At 41.9% G+C, this 18,080-nt stretch overlaps 4 protein-coding genes across 8 annotated transcripts in view; 2 read left to right on the top strand and 2 right to left on the bottom strand.

Annotated features, from left to right (window-relative positions):
* Positions 1 to 3,333, top strand: part of LOC118409435 (negative elongation factor A-like) — a 14,450-nt gene extending 11,117 nt beyond the window's left edge. The window contains exons 4-5 of the mRNA XM_035810466.1: positions 406 to 491; positions 877 to 3,333. Of these exons, the coding sequence (XP_035666359.1) occupies positions 406 to 491; positions 877 to 1,104 (314 nt within the window). The 3' untranslated portion in view covers positions 1,105 to 3,333. The remainder of the gene's footprint in view (positions 1 to 405; positions 492 to 876) is intronic.
* Positions 3,334 to 3,910: 577 nt separating this feature from the next.
* LOC118410387 (immunoglobulin superfamily containing leucine-rich repeat protein-like) lies at positions 3,911 to 9,429 on the bottom strand. 2 transcript variants are annotated; one of them, XM_035812078.1, is made up of 4 exons: positions 8,462 to 9,429; positions 6,642 to 6,932; positions 6,006 to 6,200; positions 3,911 to 5,235 (listed from the first exon to the last, which is right to left on the bottom strand). In XM_035812078.1, the coding sequence occupies exons 2-4, from the start codon at positions 6,867 to 6,869 to the stop codon at positions 4,801 to 4,803; spliced, it is 858 nt and encodes a 285-aa protein (XP_035667971.1). In that variant the 5' UTR covers positions 6,870 to 6,932; positions 8,462 to 9,429; the 3' UTR covers positions 3,911 to 4,800. The 2 variants fall into 2 exon arrangements, with proteins under 2 accessions (XP_035667971.1, XP_035667970.1); XM_035812077.1 differs by having other exon boundaries at positions 6,642 to 6,935; positions 8,462 to 9,428.
* A 906-nt stretch (positions 9,430 to 10,335) lies between these two features.
* On the bottom strand, positions 10,336 to 16,796 carry LOC118410394 (kelch-like protein 17). 3 transcript variants are annotated; one of them, XM_035812086.1, is made up of 6 exons: positions 16,529 to 16,796; positions 15,025 to 15,285; positions 14,617 to 14,756; positions 13,152 to 13,352; positions 11,219 to 11,852; positions 10,336 to 11,095 (listed from the first exon to the last, which is right to left on the bottom strand). In XM_035812086.1, the coding sequence occupies exons 4-6, from the start codon at positions 13,187 to 13,189 to the stop codon at positions 10,922 to 10,924; spliced, it is 846 nt and encodes a 281-aa protein (XP_035667979.1). In that variant the 5' UTR covers positions 13,190 to 13,352; positions 14,617 to 14,756; positions 15,025 to 15,285; positions 16,529 to 16,796; the 3' UTR covers positions 10,336 to 10,921. The 3 variants fall into 2 exon arrangements, with proteins under 3 accessions (XP_035667979.1, XP_035667978.1, XP_035667980.1); XM_035812085.1 differs by having other exon boundaries at positions 10,336 to 11,852.
* An 818-nt stretch (positions 16,797 to 17,614) lies between these two features.
* Positions 17,615 to 18,080, top strand: part of LOC118409512 (kelch repeat and BTB domain-containing protein 8-like) — a 4,324-nt gene continuing 3,858 nt past the window's right edge. The window contains exon 1 of one of the 2 annotated variants that reach the window (XM_035810580.1): positions 17,615 to 17,945. In XM_035810580.1, coding sequence (XP_035666473.1) covers positions 17,691 to 17,945 — 255 coding nt within the window. In that variant the 5' untranslated portion in view covers positions 17,615 to 17,690. The remainder of the gene's footprint in view (positions 17,946 to 18,080) is intronic. The other variant, XM_035810579.1, reaches the window with a different exon arrangement.

An 18,080-nucleotide genomic window follows, 5' to 3' on the forward strand; every position in this document is an offset into this window, starting at 1 on the left:
CACAACAACACAGCACAGCAACACAGCACAAAACAACACAAAACCAAACAACACAACAAAATATGCCACACACAAAGGAATCAACCTGAAGTGTTTGGCTTGGTCATTGCAGCTTCTTTGAAGTACATGCAAATAACTCATAGCATCCAGTTCCAGTAGCTGATTATAGCATGCTGACATACACTAATACAATTGCTTCTCAAAGACCCAAGTAGAATCCATGTTATGTGTAGTTGAACTGTGTTGTTTTATGTTATGTTAGTTACAACACAACATAACACAAAACATCAACTTGAACGGGAAGGTTAGCAGTATACAAAGTCTTTTATCAACACCATGCATGCAGATACTGTGATGAATTCTTATGAAGCAAAGAAATAACCAAACCAAGCCATTCCCCTGCAGCTTCCCAGTCTCAACAGAAGAAAGGCCTATCTCTCACCAGGGAACAGATGCTGGCAGCACAGGAGATGTTCAGAACTTCCAACAAGGTGATATAATTAGAATATATAAATAAAACATATTAATATACATTCCTTATGCAACTAGCTAGACAAACCATGTTTTTTAAGCTCCATGCATCTACCCATTTACAACTGTCTTTTAACGCGAGAAGAAATTGAACCTCTACATAGCGTCACCAGATGAATGACTGAACTGAACTGAAAGTTTCATTCATCAGTCTTTTAAGTTGTAGCAAAGATACCACACTCTTATTATTGGCCTGGTTATAAGAGCACAGACGTAAAATAAATGTCTTCATTCATTCATAATTGTTTTGTACGGTCAGAGGTAGATAATGACCTAATTTTCATAGATGATGAGGCAATAAGGGTAAGTATCGGGTTATTGACCTTGTTCTATTTCTTTTTTAAGGTCACACGTCCAGAAAAGGCGCTCATTCTCGGCTTCATGGCGGGCTCTCGCGAGAACCCGTGTCCGCAGCAGGGCGACAGCGTCACGATCAAACTGAGCGAACACACGGAGACCGTTCCCAAACCAGACGGAACCGGCGAAGCCAACATGGTCGTGGACACACTGTTTGAGATGAACTACAAAACTGGGGAGTGGAAGAGACTGAAGAAATACAGGCCAACTGTCTGATCTGTATTTCTGTCCAGTTTCTTAGACATATTAAACACAACAAGAAATGCTCTTGAAGAAAGCTTGCTTACCATTAGATTAGCCTAGAATCCAGCCGTGTTGTGCTCTGGTCGCTCCCCAAAGGTACACTTCCTGCTAACACGTCTGGTGTTCGTTACTATTTGAACGATCAGCATTTGCATATTCGCAGAGATTTTATGTGAGATTTCTGATTGGCTGGTTCAAGCACTCGTTCAAACAGCGATCCATTATCATCAACATGGCCGCCGCATCAGACGTTCATAATGTCTGAACTACCCAGCGAATTACCCGGAATTTCGTCACTTAGACGAGCAAACAAAGACCTTAGAGGCCTTTATCAATGGAAAGGATATTTGAATAGCGCTCTTGCCAACAGAGTATGGAAAAGGTTTGATTTATCAGATCGTTCCAATAGACTAAGTCTCGAAGAAGATGGGTCGTTGATGATGATGGAACCCCTGTTGTATACAAATACCAATTGTTCAAATGGTAACGAACACCAGACATGTTGGCAGGAAGCGTACCTCTGGGGAGCGACCAAAGCACAACACGGCTGGATTCCAGGCTACCATTAAATAATTGTTAGGATGAAATCGTAGCAGAAACTACTGGATGTTTATGTATACAACTGTTCAAGCCCTGCCCTCCCATTGACAATAACACGTCCTTCACGTAAACCGTCTTGCTACCTTTTCCTTTGCTGCATTATTGATAACTAATGGCCACAGTACTTCATCTTGCTTGCTTGTACTTCATCAATGAACATCAAATTATCTTGGATACCATTATTTTACAATCCGTGGATTCTAAAGCACTTTAGATACACAGATCTATTCAGACTATGCATTGTCTGCCATTGAGCAAAATTTCGAATGCATGATGAGTAAAAAAAGAGCCAACTGGCAATCCTGGCCTGTCTGCAGGTTGATTGATATGAAACAAAGGAAGGCAGGAATGTATAAAAGCTGAAATATTCACTTTTCAAGCTGCACAACTTCATAAGATGTTAGCTGTTTGTTATTTACATGTACGGCATGTATAGAATTAACATGAGAAGAAAACACACATAAGAAATAAAGATTGTGTGTGCTCTGTATTTCTTCCAATTTTCATAGAAGAGAGAAAAAATCTGATGAACCCTAAGGGACAGGAAACAATACCTCCAATATATGACTTTTCTAGCCATCACTTTTTTTAGCGATGCTAGAATGGCCTGTCAGAACAAATTAATGCTAGTAGATTACTAACGATCCTTACAAGTCAGTGACCATTTTGCCAGTTATATGTGTTGGCATTTAATTTTTCTGCCTTTTCATTCTATTGACGCTGAAGGAGAGGTACGTATTGATGTCACTTGAAACATCTGAAGTAAAATACTAATTTCATCCAGTTGTACATGAAGAGATTGAATTGTCCTTATTATACATGAATTTCTAACCATCATGAACATACCAATGCTGTTATCTATGTATCTTTTCACTCTCTTATTAGAATAAAGCAAAGAAAAGGTGTGATTGATATGTAATTATGGTCAGCAGAAAGAAATATATATATATTTGAACATGGGAGAGTGCAAGAGACTTGGGTCTATAGTTGCATGTACAAAGGTAGTACATTGAACTAGTGAGAATACAGCTTTACTATAATAGTTGTAGACCTATCTGTAACCAGATTGTCAAACTGTATTATATTAATCACAAACTTACATGATATTATCAGCAGCCGGTAAACACGTGTGTATTACCTTGAAAGAATTTTGTTTTCTTTCAATTCCTTAAAAACAAACCTTATGTACAAAGGCAAAAAGCAAATTACACACATTGCGTTAATTAAGTAGGAAAACAGAAATCCTTGGCCATAACCTGTTTGATATGCCAATAACTTACGGTATATTGTAGCACCTGGACGAGCCTACAACAGAATGATAGTAAACTGATGCATCTTTGTATTGCATTCCCCGTAAACCGGAAGAACAAAATACAACATTGTCACCATGCAAAGATAACTATCCTTGTGTATAATTTTAATGAGTGACACATTGACACCAAATAACTTCATAATATCATACCTTGAAAAAGATTACTATTTTTCAATATTCATCTTAGAGATGTTCAAATAACTTGATTGCACCAAGTTGTAACTAAATTACATCATCCAATATGTATGAATCCATGTATTACTTTTTGACTTTGTCATTGAAAAAAAAAACTTGCGTTTGTTGGAAACAATATTTAACGATGATTGTTCTTTCCTTTGCGACAGATCAGCAAGCGTCATATAAAGAAGTCTAAGAAGGTTTGACACCTAGAAAACAAGTGCTTTTAAAAAAGCTGGCATTTTGCCAATGTTTGCGTGTGTGAACGTTTTTTCTAGTTATTAGAATGTCATATAAATAGAACAGAGTAACCAAACCTGATATTGGCGCATGGAGAGATTCACATATGTGCCTGAACTGCAGCAGATCTAGACGCCACCTGTTAAAATTTGCGTGAACTGCAGCAAATTTCACTACACATTGCCTGTTTTTGAGTGAGCTCTGTTGCGGGGCATTTTTAAGTTTTTTTTTTTTAATTTTTATTTCTATTCGGCAAAAAAACGAAGCGGCGAATCCGTTAACCAAAGAAATAAATTGGTGTGGCCAAATGGATGTAAAAATTAGTATTTCAATGGATGTAAAAAAGAAAAAAAAAAGTTGAAAAAAATCTACCTCGGACCCCGGATTCGAACCGGGTGCATTGGTTTAGAATGCGTTAACTTTACCACTGCGCTAGTGCGAACATGTTGAGGAAATGCCTGTTTTAACAGGTATACAAATGTTTGGCATGGATTGAACAGGTCCGTTCATCTCAACATCACAACGGCGACTACTATGGATAGAAGGCATTTTGCGACTGCAAGTCGCAAAATGCAAAAAATTGCACACACAGTTTCACACTCAAAGCCTTTTGGTCCCTTATCACGTGCTTTTTACCCACCAATATGGCCGACGCAGAATTACATCATAGTCACCTTATTCATAAAAGCAAGTAAGTTGTCACCATCGGATTTACCCGTCTAAATTGACAACTGTAAAATGTTCCATTAAAACAGGCCTTCTTAAAATAACCAAGGAGGATGAAAATTGATTTTTTCTTGATTTTTAACCTCCTTGAAATAACCAACTAAAAAACGGTTACTTGATGATGTTACGATCCCGTGATTTGCAAGCAGTAAAAATGGTAAAGTTTCTTTTAAAACTTTTTTTTCACTCTCATAATAAAAATCTTACAGGCCTTCTTAGGCCGCCAATATGGTCGACATTTGATTACGCCATGGTCACGTGGTTGGCAACTTGAAAACAAAGTTCACTTAGTTCCAAGACGGACGTTGTCCTCTTAGGATTCTAGATTATGAAGTCGAGTGAAAGTTTGAAATGATCTTTTAAATCTTTCTGATTGAAAAAAACAACAACTCCCAGTCCTCCTTAGCCCACCAACATGGCCGAGTCTAGATGACGTCATGATCACATGATTTGCAAGCAGCTGATTGCCAGGCAAGGATTGCCCTTGCCCGCACGAATATGAAGTTACAGTTGTAAATGATACTTAAAAATCTTTCACATGCATTTTTTAAGGTTCTTAACCCACCAACATGGCTGACGTTTCATAACGTGATAGTCACGTGGTTGCAAACAGCTCACTGCCAGGCGGGCGTTGCCCTCCTCGGATGCACGAATCTGAACTTACAGTTGTACAGGTTGCACACGACGCGTTTAGTCCTACGGAAGAAGACATACGACATGGACGCACCCAGGATGAGGAACGACAAACCGCAAGCAAAGAAGCACCAGAACAACATGCCGCAGGTCCTCTGTAGGTCTTGGGATGGCTGGCCCCTCAGTAGATGCGGCGCGGTGCACTCAGCAGCGAGGTTGTCCCGTGTGAGGCACGGCGGGTGGCTCACCACGTCCAGGCAGTCGCAGCGGAGAGGGTTCCCGCCGAAGTGGAGGAAGACTCGCGCCGGCACGACGTCCAGGTGTTCGCAGGGTAGGTGAGAGATGAGGTTGTTGTCCAGGTGAACATGTTGCAGGTGTGGTAGCATCTCCAGACCGGCCAGGGCCTCTATATTTACCTGTGAATTGATATAATCTCCTTCTTTAGTGGCAGATTTATGGAATATATTGGTCAATGGATTGTCTAGACTCCTATACTGGACTTAAGGAATACAAGTATTACAAATCTGAGACTATAAGATACCAGAACTACATGTAAACTGTCACAAATATCTTACTTGGAGAAGTCGTTGAAGATGCTTAACAATAATATAATAAGCTCTTTCACAATTACGAGTACACATGTACAGCGGCAGGGATTCTGGGTAATATATTGAAGATGAAGTCTCCAAACTTGTAAACAATTTCGTTTAGATTATTGTCTCGATTTGCATAAAATGTTCAGACGTGCTTTGTTTATGTCTCAGGGGCCTTTACCTTTGTTCACATAAGACAAGGGCACAACCCGTCGTACGTACGTGCTGTATACGTGACAAAACGCGGGCAATCCTTTGGGATCCGTAAGGGGTAAGTACCGCCACCGTACGAACTCGTAGGGAATTCGAATTTTGGAGGACGCAGACGCGCCGTAGAACGGTGCGTGCATGCAAAACTTTGTGTGCCATCGGGCTGCGGATTCGCCCCCGTACGTGTCAGAACGGGCGACGCGCCTGCCCTGTACAGCCTGAACGTTTTCAGAAATACGAGGCGGCCGTGGCCTTAAAAAAAAACGTACGGACAAATTGCACGCGCGTACATATGTCGGGTTGTGCCCTTAGTTTTAACGACAATTGTTGTCACTACCATTGCGTACTCGGAATTGTGAAAGGGCTTATTACAGTGGTCGTACCTCAACGATTTCGTTCTTCTGAGCCTTCAGCACCTGTAATGACGTCAGACTCACAAACACGCCTGCGGGTAGACTGGTCAGCCTGTTGTAGGAGATGTCCAGCGTGACCAGCGCCGTGAGTCCGTCCAGCGCGCCAGGGTCAATCCTCTCCAGCTGGTTATGCTGCAGGTCCAGGGACTCCAACTTGTCCAGCGACTAGAACGTTTGCAAGGAATGTTTTAGACAGCATCTGAGTTCCCGGCTACTGACAAAGTGTTATACCGTTTACAAAACGATCCAGTTGTTCGCCATTAGTAAAGTTTGCTTTGAATATGACATATCAATGCAGAGACATTTCTCTTATTCATTATTTGAGGTTACAGGTTCTATTCTGTTTGTGTGAAATCATTTTCCCTAATTAGATAGTACTTAAGTGCCCAATCATGGAAAAATCCATATGCAATTAATTGCACAACGGATTAACGCACACTCCTGTTAACTGCGCGGAATCCCTAAATCCCAAACCTGTGGGGTCTAGCTAGATAACTTCGTGTTATTGCACCGGACGGATAATTGCACGAAATTCACAGACACATGTACATAGGCCATTCAATTAAGCGGCTTCTACTACATTTGGCAGCAAAATTCCTGACGTACCTGGAAAGTGCCCGGTAGCAGCCAGGTGAGCTTGTTGTCCTGCAGCCGGAGTGAGGTGGCTGTGACCGGGATGCCGCTCGGGACGGACAGCAGGTTTCTCAGCCGGCAGTCCACCGTGCCATCCTTCTGACATCTGCACACGTCACACGCTTGTCTGTCCGCTCCACAAGCTTGTTGAACGGCGCATGCGCTGATCACCGTGACGTAGATGATGACGTCAGCTTTCATATTTATTACCCCGGATGTGAAGGTTTTACAGGATTCCTCATTTACATCTCATACTTAGAATTTCTGCTGCAAAAGAAAATATGTTATGATATAGATATCACAGTTAAGAACATAATTGCAAAACCTCGTGTTGACCACGTACTTCGTCTTCAATTGTGCCTTCCTCTGAAAATTGTGTTCTCCCATTTTACATAAACAATATATAAGTTTAGTGCTATGGTTAAATAGTTGGTGAACTCACTCACTCACTCCATATAATGTCGTTCACCGTCTGGAATACGCATGAGCAGCGGCGTGATTTGTGGGTAATATGTCAAAGGTGAATGCCCCTTAGATACAAACAAATCACTTCAGGACATTCCCATGCATATGGTGGCAATAGACGAGACGAGACGAAAAATGATACAAGTCAGTCTGAGAGTTCTTCACCTTTGAAATATATTGCCCATAATTTTTCCGATGCACAGACCGGCGTACTCGTAATGAAGAACGGACTTACTATTTTTCATTCACTAAAACCATGTAGATTTGATTATATGGATGACATCCGCGCGCGCATTAATTGTCCAGGTTGAATGATCGGCCGTTTCCAAACAAAAAAAAAGTTTCGACCATGCTGTAAATCGTACAAAGCAGCTGTAAAATAAGAACAAATATGCAGTTTCATACTAAAGGCTCTTTTTTTTGTTACATGTATATTCGCGTGCTCGCATCTGTTTGGGGGATCCCAAGGATGACATTCATATATCTAAATTTACATGGGCTTACGGAAGACAGTCCAGGATGCTGTCTGAAACTTCTGACGAGTTTACAGTTTATTCCGTTGCATGAGTAGCTGTCATTCTGCGTCATAAAAGTTTGAATTCAGCATTAAAACCATCTACAGATATACCCATTCAATTCTAGATTTAAAAACGTTCCGAAGGAAGTTAACGATCAACCGCTGAATAATGTTCAACAAATACTATGTAGGTATATAATGTAATTACATAACATTTAGGTTCATATGTATTAGCAGGTACATCTATGAAGCAGTGAACTTAGACGACCCTTCCACTAGCGAGGGAAAAAAGCAAAATGCTTCCGGCTGTTGACCCTTAGATTCGTAGAAGTTTAGTTCCAGCCTTTGAGATTGGGACTGCGATCATGTGATTGTTTCATATAGTTACGGCATATATAGTGTCGTTGGCGTCTTTCGACTTTGTCGTCGTAGAATTGTCAAGTATAGGCCCAATATAACCAACCGCCTACAAGAATAAACTTTTGCGTAACCATACCGCAATCTTGCAGGACGCGAGCACGACTAACTCGAGAATGTTATCAGTTTGCGATCGAACGAATTTCGTGCGACGTATAAGTCTCGTATCACGTTCACGTTGGTCTCTACGTAGGATGTTTTGCCAACACACAGAGATAGTGATTAGATCACTGGAGATATGACACCCTGTTAGTTGTCTCAAACTCTAATTAGGCTCAATTACTGTACCTTCCCTTTGGCTAGTGGATAATGCCAGAAAGAATGCCGAAGGGAATACCATAACAAGATATACATCTATGGTGTTTTTAGAAGAAAAAAATGAAGTTCAACCTACCTGTATTGTTTGGAAGTTGGAGTAATGGTTTTAGTTGCAAAAAGAGGAAACGTCCAGGTTGCAAACCATGTCGATGTTGAAAGGCCTGAAGACATACACCCTCCGCTATTTGTTTACATACCAGAGCAGGTCACCAATCACGTACGTATACTCAACCAAAACTTTACCAAACTGACAGTTGTAACTTCCTTGCACCTGGCGGTTGAAGACCTTTCTATGAAGACGTCGGAAGCATTTTAAGGTGGTTGAAAGTAATTACCGAAATAAAGCAAAGCCAATATGTCGTGTTTGAGTTCGTTTGGCTGAGTGTCGTTCCTCGGGACGTTCACACCTTAATTTTGTCGCGGTCGCGCCGGTCAATTATGTGACGGATGGGTGGAGTTGTACTGAGTGGTTGGACAGGTTGAAGCTATTGCAGTGTCTCCTGCACTTTTAGAGGCTATCGCCAGATAGCGCATACATCCCTGCATGCCACGTCGTCCTGATCATAAGTAATGTCTTTAGAAATTTACCAACCGATCATTGTATTTGAATTGTGAACCTCGGAATAATGTACGTGGTCTAGTCAGTGCGGTCGGTCAAGAGTTTAAACCCTGCCGGTCGTTATTTCTTTGATAGTAGAAACTTGCAACTGCCGACGGTCAAATGTATTGGAATCCAAAACCTCAACGAATTTAAAAATTGCTTGAGAGTCGAGCGTGATAAGCACGGTACGGAGTACGCATGTGCAGTGAAATGAATAATGGGTAATATCTAAAAGGTGAAGGCCTATGAGACATGAACAAAGGACGTCCTGACATTGTTGAGCAAATCGGGACAAACGTCGGGACAAGGATTGTTTACAAGTCAGGGGCCTTTACCTTTGACATATTACCAATTATTCCTATATCACTGCACACGCATACTCGAAACCGTTAACGTGTTTATGCTTTTGTATGCAAATTTAAGCCTTTACATTAGATTGATGCAATGGCCTTCAACCCTATCTACTGGGATTTTTGGCATTCCTTTTTTGGCTCTTCCCCCTACCCCCCCCCCCCCCTTCGTAATTTCAAAACGGCTTGGGTTACGATCTCCAAATTTGGAGGGGATGATGCACTGGTAAAGTTTCATATTTTCCGTATTTTGGTATCGTTTTATAACTTATAATTATGACGTTATAATGTCATATTTTGGGCTAGAACTCTTCTAAATATGGAATTTTCGCTCTACTCAAAGGTATTAAACAAAACGATGATCATAAAGGATATCTTACTTGTATCTAAGACGTTCTAATGACGACGACACTGAGGCCTATATGACGTCAGAAAATGACGGAATGTGTCCGCCATTTTGGACTGCCATCTTGAATTTCCTAAAATGTATTTTTGTCCACATATAACCCCAAAACCCAATAGAAGTAGAGTTAAAAGGTTCAAGTGATTGTTTTGTAAATGAAATAGTTTCACGGAATTTGAGTTACAATAACATGTTTTACCGTTGCTAATGACATTGTCCGCCATCTTGGGTTTTGACCAATGACGGCATTAAATTAGCATAAATTATGAATATTTGATTATAAATGTAACATGAAATTACGTAGGATGTTAATAAGATCGATAAAGAAGTGTGGTCTAGCAATAAAACCATGATATCTCATTATGCAAACTGAAATTAGTAAATTTGAAAAAATTATAAACTCAAACTTTCTTCGTATAATTGTTGCCAACAATAATTTAGGAAAGGTCAATAAGTTTCGTAGTCCTAGCACACGTCGTTTAGGAGTTATACGATGTCAAAGTTGGTGCAGGCACTTTTAACGACTAAAAAAACGTTTAAAAAAAGCTGGAGCCTAACCTCTGCTTGGCTGGCGTACTTCAAGAAAAATGACAAAATAGAAAGCCCGATAAAAACGACTAAAAAACGTTAGAAGAACAGCCAGAGCCTAACCTCTGCTTTGAGAGTACATTCAGCCCATATGGGCAGGAACATGCAAATAAAGATCATCATTAAAGCAATAACTCTTGTTTGATTTTTATAGTCTACACAGAGTGTGTTTGTGTGTTTATGTGTGAATTATGTATTGTGTGCATTATGTGCATGTGTGTGTGTTATGTGTGTGCGTTTGTGTGTGTCTTTGTGTGTGTGTGTATGCCTCAGTATGTTTGTGTTGGTACCTCAGGTGGTACTGAATACACTGTGTTGTATTCCAAATAGACATCTGGCACGTACTCGTGATTTCGACTAATACTGCTTGATAAAGTACATATCATGGAATGAACATAAGAACCCTTTAAACTTTGGGATCCTTCTCATGGACACAGTTCTGCATACAGCTATCCATAGCAATACCTGCTCTACTATTAAAACTATCTGACTGGAATATTGCAATGTTGTTCACAACTTCCTTTTTCACTGCACAAAGTAAAAGTGTATCTGTATCTGCAACTGCTGGTTGGTGGCAGTAGAGATAGCCCTTTCCTAGAGGCATGCTGTACTCAAGTCAGTGCCCTTGGCGGTAAGACATGGTAGGTACATACATGCCACAGGAAGGCTCGAATCAGGAGTTAAATATTCTCCACTAGGCATGGTGGCCTCCAAGTCTCTCCAGGTATCAGTAAACTTGTCGTAGACATATACCAGATTGTTTGTTGTCTGTAACGAAGAAATGGTAAAGGCTTCAACCCATACATGCAGCTGGTTCTCTAGTACAAAGAAATATGGAAGTATGGTATTATCAAGATTTACTGGGCGCGGGTTTGGCCAGCCTTGACGTACCTGCCAGCGGTCAGACTTTGTGTCGTACACCATGGTCTTGCTGAACTCCCTGTCTGTGCAGAAGATCTCTGTTCCCATGGCAACCGTTGTGCAGAATTCGAGTTTTGGTGGGGTCAGCTTGCACCAGCGGTCCTGGCTCGGGTCGTAGCGATGCATTTGTGGTTTCATGAGGAAATAGATGTGAGGACCACAGGAAACTACTGTATGGTAAGAATGGTTCCTCAGGTAATTGGGCATCCTGATTTTCAGCTGTGAACACTCCTGCCACTGGTCTGTGTGCCGGTTGTACTTTCTGATCCACACCGATGTACTGATATTTTCCCTTTCAACAAAAACGTAATATAAAATCTCATCAACTTCAAGAAGGAACTCGTCAATCTCAGATTTGCGTGACATGTCGGGTTTTTGAAATGTGGACATATTAGCACGTTGCCACACATTGCCTGCATGGCTGTACTCCAACACAGCCAAATGATCTGTACCCTTTGGTTCTTCAGTTCCAATGTAAAAATTGTTACCACTGATAGCAGTTGTTAGTGAGATGTACGGAAGGTCCTCCTCAGAATAACTGCACCTGATGTACTTCCCTGCTCTGGGATTCATGTAGAGGATCTCTTGGCAAGTTACGTTGGTCCTGCAAACATAACATAGTGTAGACTGTAAATAAAACAGGACTGCTAATTCATGTAACAATCATCATCATCATCGGTCGATGTGATCACACATGTTTGCACATGTTTACACATGACGGGGTTATACCGCCCCTTACGGGGTGACATACCCTTTCGCTGGCTAATTACAAGGCGGGGATGCGCCAGGTCTCCCGTCCGGGTGAATGATGTAAATCACCATGTGGCTGATACGAGACAGAGGTTCGCCAGGCCTCCATCCGGGTGATTTGAAGTAAATCACCAACTCCTGACAGAAGGATTTACAGCAACACACATCTCAACATCGCACGTGTGGGGGTTCTTTAACGTGCATGGGGTGTGGCTCCCCCAATACACGGGACCTCCATTTAACATCCTATCCGAGGGACGGCCCTGGCCGAAGCTAGGTACTCATTTTCACCTGAATAAGTGAGGAAAGCCGTGTAAAGTTCCTTTCCCAAGGGCACAAGATCGATAATACAGCTGGATTCGAACCAGCAACCTCTCGGTCACGGGCCGAACACGGTCCCACTGTGCTACGCAGTCCCACATTTCAATGTAACAATTCAATGCTCAAATCCTTTTTTCCAGCCAATCAGAAATTAAATCAATATTTTAGGTTGCCCCATGTCCAAGTTATTACTTTCTTCAAATTAGGTACTTATCTAAATCTTTTCTTCCATTTACATATTTTACTGCTAAACAAGAAATAAAGACAAAACTAGTAAGTACATAGGTGGGGGATGCAGCAAAATTTCAGGTTGCCTAATGCACTATCTGAGTTTAAATTTGAAAAGCACCAAGCAAAATCTGGTTGCATTTGCAAGTGTGCATGGTATATCGAGCATTACAATCAGGGTTCTAGCCAGGATTTTATTTTAGCGTAGTGGTTAATGGCATGGTAGCGAAGTGACCAATCAGGAGATTGGTGTGGAAGGGGGGTCTTGGCCCCTCCACGGTGAGATTTTGATAATGTTGAGTTAAAAGTTGGTATTCTGTTAACATCACAGTCAGTTTTGAATGGCATATCATCATTTTTCATTGTTTAGATATTGATTAGACATTGTTGGACAAGTAAATGATAGCAAAGCACCACTACACTAGTTAAAAATGAGCGTAGTGGGCCTTATTTTAGCGTATTGGTCACAAATTTTAGCGTAGTGGCCCACTACGCTAAAATGCACTAGCTAGAATCCTGACAATGTCAAGTAATTGTACATATAATGCCAATATTAGTACATGAGTTGTTAACAAGAGTTGAAAGAGGAACATGTTGTACTGACGTTTCCATGAAAACCATGGCCATTTCCAGCGTGTCCATCCCCGCTCTTTTTCTGATGTTGGAAGTCTCCTTTACCACGTTCCTGATGGCAGATCTCCCAGGATTCTCCCTGACCAGGGGGTGATCCAAGATGGCTGCCGTGTCATCTGATGTCAGCAGGTTGAAGCGGATGTGAGGGAGGATGCTGGGTAGATGGTGCAGTCTGTAAGGTACAGAGTTACCAGTCATATTGGAATCTGCAACTGATCGGGTTCCAAAATACTACCAAATAATTCACAAAGACATCAGATTTTAAGACCTATGATTTTCCCTTACACAAGATCACTTTCAGATCTGATGCCAGACAGCAAATTTTCAATAAAAGAAAAGAAGAAAGATGACAAATAAAGTTGTAACATGAGTAACATAAGAAAACAATTTCCCGATTACCTAACAAATTGATTAATTATAGAACATTTTTTTTTTTTTTCAAATTTCTCAACAGTTTTCTTGACATTTACAATCTTAATAACGCTGTACAGTCAAACCTGTATTAGCGGCCACCTTTGCATACCGGCCACCTGCCCATAGTGGCCACTTTTTGTCGGTCCCTTGGATTCGTAATGATTAAGAAATAGGCTTAGCGGCCACCTGTCCAACGCAGCCACGGCCACACGATTTCTGGTCCCGCAGACACAGAAACACTGCCGATTACGGCCACTGCGGACGGCTGATCTACAGTCCGGCAAGCATTCGGCCATACAGCGGCCGTATCGTCACCCAACGCCGGATTTAAAACTTTTTTATTTTCAAAACAAAACTGCCTTACCGCCGGCCGACAAAGGAGGCCAAATAAGGTCAACAGATGACACCACTATTACGGAGGTAAATTGTGGCAAAGAAACATTCTAATACACTATTGCTGAGGTTGATCTACATTACAAAAACATTCTAAATAAATTGTTACGCAGATAAAATTATATAAACTTCAGACTATGGTGGATTGTATTCTTACATTTATTAAGAGATAAGTCTAAAATGACAGGCTTTTCTTGTGAGGACCACATTAGCATAATGGTGGAATCTGACGTGTGAACGCGGGAGGGAACTCACGGACGGCGAAGTATCAAAGGATACAAGACGATTCAGGATCAAAGAAATATGACGATACCGGTCTCTTCAGACAATATCAACTGTAGAATATCTAAAACTTTTATTCAGCTTTTGTTTTCTTAATACATATAGTGTGACAATCATTGCAGTATATGTACAGTGCTACACATAAAAGCTCCTTGATTATGTGAATAAAGATCAATTGTTACTAAAACTATGTGTAACATTTTGCTTGTGGTCAATTAATCAGCATTTTCTCTATAGTGGTCACCTCTCTAAAGTGGCCAATTTTGACCAGTCCCTTGAGTGACCACTATAGACAGGTTTGACTGTATTATTGGAGTTTCTCAATAAGTACCATGTGCAACACCCACCTGTCCTCCCTGCTGTGCTGCACCCATCTCGCCACAGCCTCCCACACTGTTGTCTCCTCTTTAACATCCAGCTGATCTTAGCTGATGATCTCAGTCAGCTGATTCACACTCAGGCTGCAAAACTCCTCTCTGGAGGCAACCTGTTGAGGTGCAGAGTGCATGTAACTTGTATGACACTGTTGAAATGTGGGTTTGGTACAGTTACCTCAAATAAGAAGCAAACAAACTTAGAAATTATATGGCATACATTAAGTTTCTGATACATCATTGGAGTGGGTACTAGTACCGGTATCATTTAGCGGTGAAGTAAGCATTTCTTGCTGGACCGTAAAAGATTAGTGGATAGGTTTCTGGACCAATTTTAACATGTTGAGCAGTAACAGGTACTGTACTGTTAATGAGACCAACCTCAGCAAGGTGCATACAGATGAAGTGCAGACTGCATTTCAGAACTCTGTCCACAGAGAATACATCGGCAAACTTGTACAGGTCCACACAGGTGGAGCAATCCACGTTCATGGCCATGTAGCTGCTGCAGCTGTCTCTCACATAGTCCAGTTGGAGGAGGTCGGCTGCCTGGTACAGGGGCTGCACTTTGTCCAGGGACACATGGAGGGTTCCCGAGTAGATGTAACTCAGGATCTCCTCAAACATGCCTGCATCCAAACCCTTAAGAGGAAAAGCAATAATAAGAAAATTCCCTAATGAATCAGGTATTCTGTCCTCTTATACTGTGCTGCCAATCTACAACTAGAACACAGTATGTAATTGCTATACTTTTGTGTCCATAAAGTTTACACATATAATATTGAAGTTGATTGAGTACAGTAACTTTGCTCAGAGGGGGGCCAAGCCAATCCATGGGGTCCAGTTTGAGTAGATTCATGCCATTTTTATGGTAACATGTTGTACATGATGGTCGGCTAACTGTTGCTTCCACAGAAGTTGACACATGGTTGAAGGCCAGGGTAAATACTGGGCTACTGCGTGGTCTTGAACTTAAGAAGTTAATAGTTGATATGATCAATATTTGATAAAACCACCTCGAGTCTATGCGAAACAAGAATACAGTAACTCTTCTTCTTCTTCTGCATACGTGTCAACTTTGTTTGGTTGAAGGCTCTGAGATTCTCTGACTCTTACACCTCATGAAATCAACTTTAAGCGCTGTATTATTCATTTGCTGGTCACGCAGTGCTGCAACCCAGAAGTTGTTTTGTACATAACAATTAAGCACATGTACAGTGTACCGTGTACAAATCTGGCCATTCCAAGTTACTTCATTGCGGCGTATTTAAACAGAATGCTCCTGAGTTGAACGCTTCTGAGTTGACCAAGACGAAGTCGACTCCCAAACCTTGCTGTGAACCCAAATAGTGGCAACTTGTGTATTTAACCTTGCCTTGACCAAGTCGACTCCCAAACCTTGCTGTGAACCCAAATAGTGGCAACTTGTGTATTTAACCTTGCCTTGACCAAGTCGACTCCCAAACCTTGCTGTGAACCCAAATAGTGGCAACTTGTGTATTTAACCTTGCCTTGACCAAGTCGACTCCCAAACCTTGCTGTGAACCCAAATAGTGGCAACTTGTGTATTTAACCTTGGCTTGTTGTGTTGAGTTTTCAGTTAGGTAACAGTTTTCTTCCCATCCTGTTCAAGGTCAGCTTCTGTTCAACTCTAAAATAACAAGGTGCTCTGGGATAAAAATGACTTCAGATACAAGCCCCCAAAATAACCCTGCACTTGGCAGCCAGTGACCAACGTGGGGAGGGGGGCATACAGACTTCCTCTTGGTGGGATAGCATTAGCCATTATGCCCAAACCCCTTTCCCCCGTTTTAGACAGCTTTAGGTTATCTATCAATACTACTTGTGTTGCTGTATTCGATACGCCAACCTGGCCCGGCCCTACCTGCAAAACAACCGTCCTCTGACGACTCTCTGCCATGTCACTTGTAAACATGGCCCTGAAGTAGGGGCTGGCCGCGGACAGAACAAGTCGATGGCAGGGAAACCGCCGGCCCTCGACTTCAAGGACGACATCCTGCAGCACCCCATCCTTCTGTAAGTCACTCACAGTTCCAAGAAACCCGTGCAGATAGCTCTCGCTCTGGTAGGAGCGAGGGCGAACTGTGCTGGCGTGGGTTACTTGGTCTGTGGCGGCCATGTTGATGATGATGACCCATTGCCTGATTACCCAAATATGTACAGTATTTCTGCGCGACTCCCGGACGCAGACCAGTTGCAAGCTTTTCGCACCCTTGATTATCATGTAAATGTCGTGAACTCAAACCAAGCAGGCATTATTGTTCTTCATTTTGCACTGCTTCATTGTACGGCCTATCTGTCAGTGACTTTCGTGCAATTATCCGGATGGTGCAACGATGGCGAAGTTATCCAGCTGGACCGCACCGGTTTGGGATTTTGGGATTCCGTGCAGTTAACAGAAGTGTGCGTTAATCCGTTGTGCAATTAACTGGCTTCTGCTGTAACGTTATAACTATCTACTTCAACCAGTAAACTACATGTATTAAAAAGAATATCCACAAAAATTCCCTAATTTGCATGTCATTGTCAGCAGCATGTGAATGAATCAACGTTGTGTCCTCGCTAGAAATCTACTTCATGTATCGCAGATACTGTACTGAAGATCATTGCATCGGTTATAAGACCGTAATGATAAACCATCGCACTAGTGGGGGTTCTTTAACGTGCATAGGGTGTGACTCTCCCCGTTTATTTGTCCTGAGTGCTCCGGTCAGGCTCTGGTTACTCAAGAGGACCTTTAGCGGACAGCGGATAGCTGCATTTTGAAATACGATGAAAATTGTTATGTGCGCTAGATTTTGGGTGACATTTTTATTGCCTATTGAACGTGTGTGGTTACAATAGAAAGCAAATAATATCCAGATATACCGTATTTTAATTAGATTTGCGCACATATAAGGTGTGTGTTTCAGCGCTGACAATGGCTGATTTCAATTGGACAATCAAATTAATTGTGTAATGAGACCATATGTGGGTAATCAGGCACAGGTCCCTTCGGCAAGTACAGCTCCGTCATCATCACCAACATGGCTGCTACAGGCCAGAGATGCAACGCCAGCGCAGTTCGTCCTCGTTCCTACCAAGACGAGAGCTATCTTCACGGGTTTCTTGAAACTGTGGGTGACCTACAAAAGGCTGGGGTACTACAAGATGTTATCCTTGAAGTCGAGGGCCGGCGGTTTCCATGTCATCGGCTTGTTCTGTCCGCGGCCAGCCCCTACTTCAGGGCCATGTTTACAAGTGGCATGGCGGAAAGTCGGCAGAAGACGGTTATTCTACAGGTAAGGGTTAGGGCCGTGTTTTGTGGCGATAGGTATGAGCCAATGAAAACAAAGCGTGAAGTGCTAATATTGATAACTATCAACACGTGAAAAGGAGGTAGGGCCTTTTGGCCACGGAAATGCGTGGCGTCTATA

The sequence above is a fragment of the Branchiostoma floridae genome, chromosome 2 (assembly GCF_000003815.2).
Source record: "Branchiostoma floridae strain S238N-H82 chromosome 2, Bfl_VNyyK, whole genome shotgun sequence".
NCBI lineage: Eukaryota > Metazoa > Chordata > Leptocardii > Amphioxiformes > Branchiostomatidae > Branchiostoma > Branchiostoma floridae.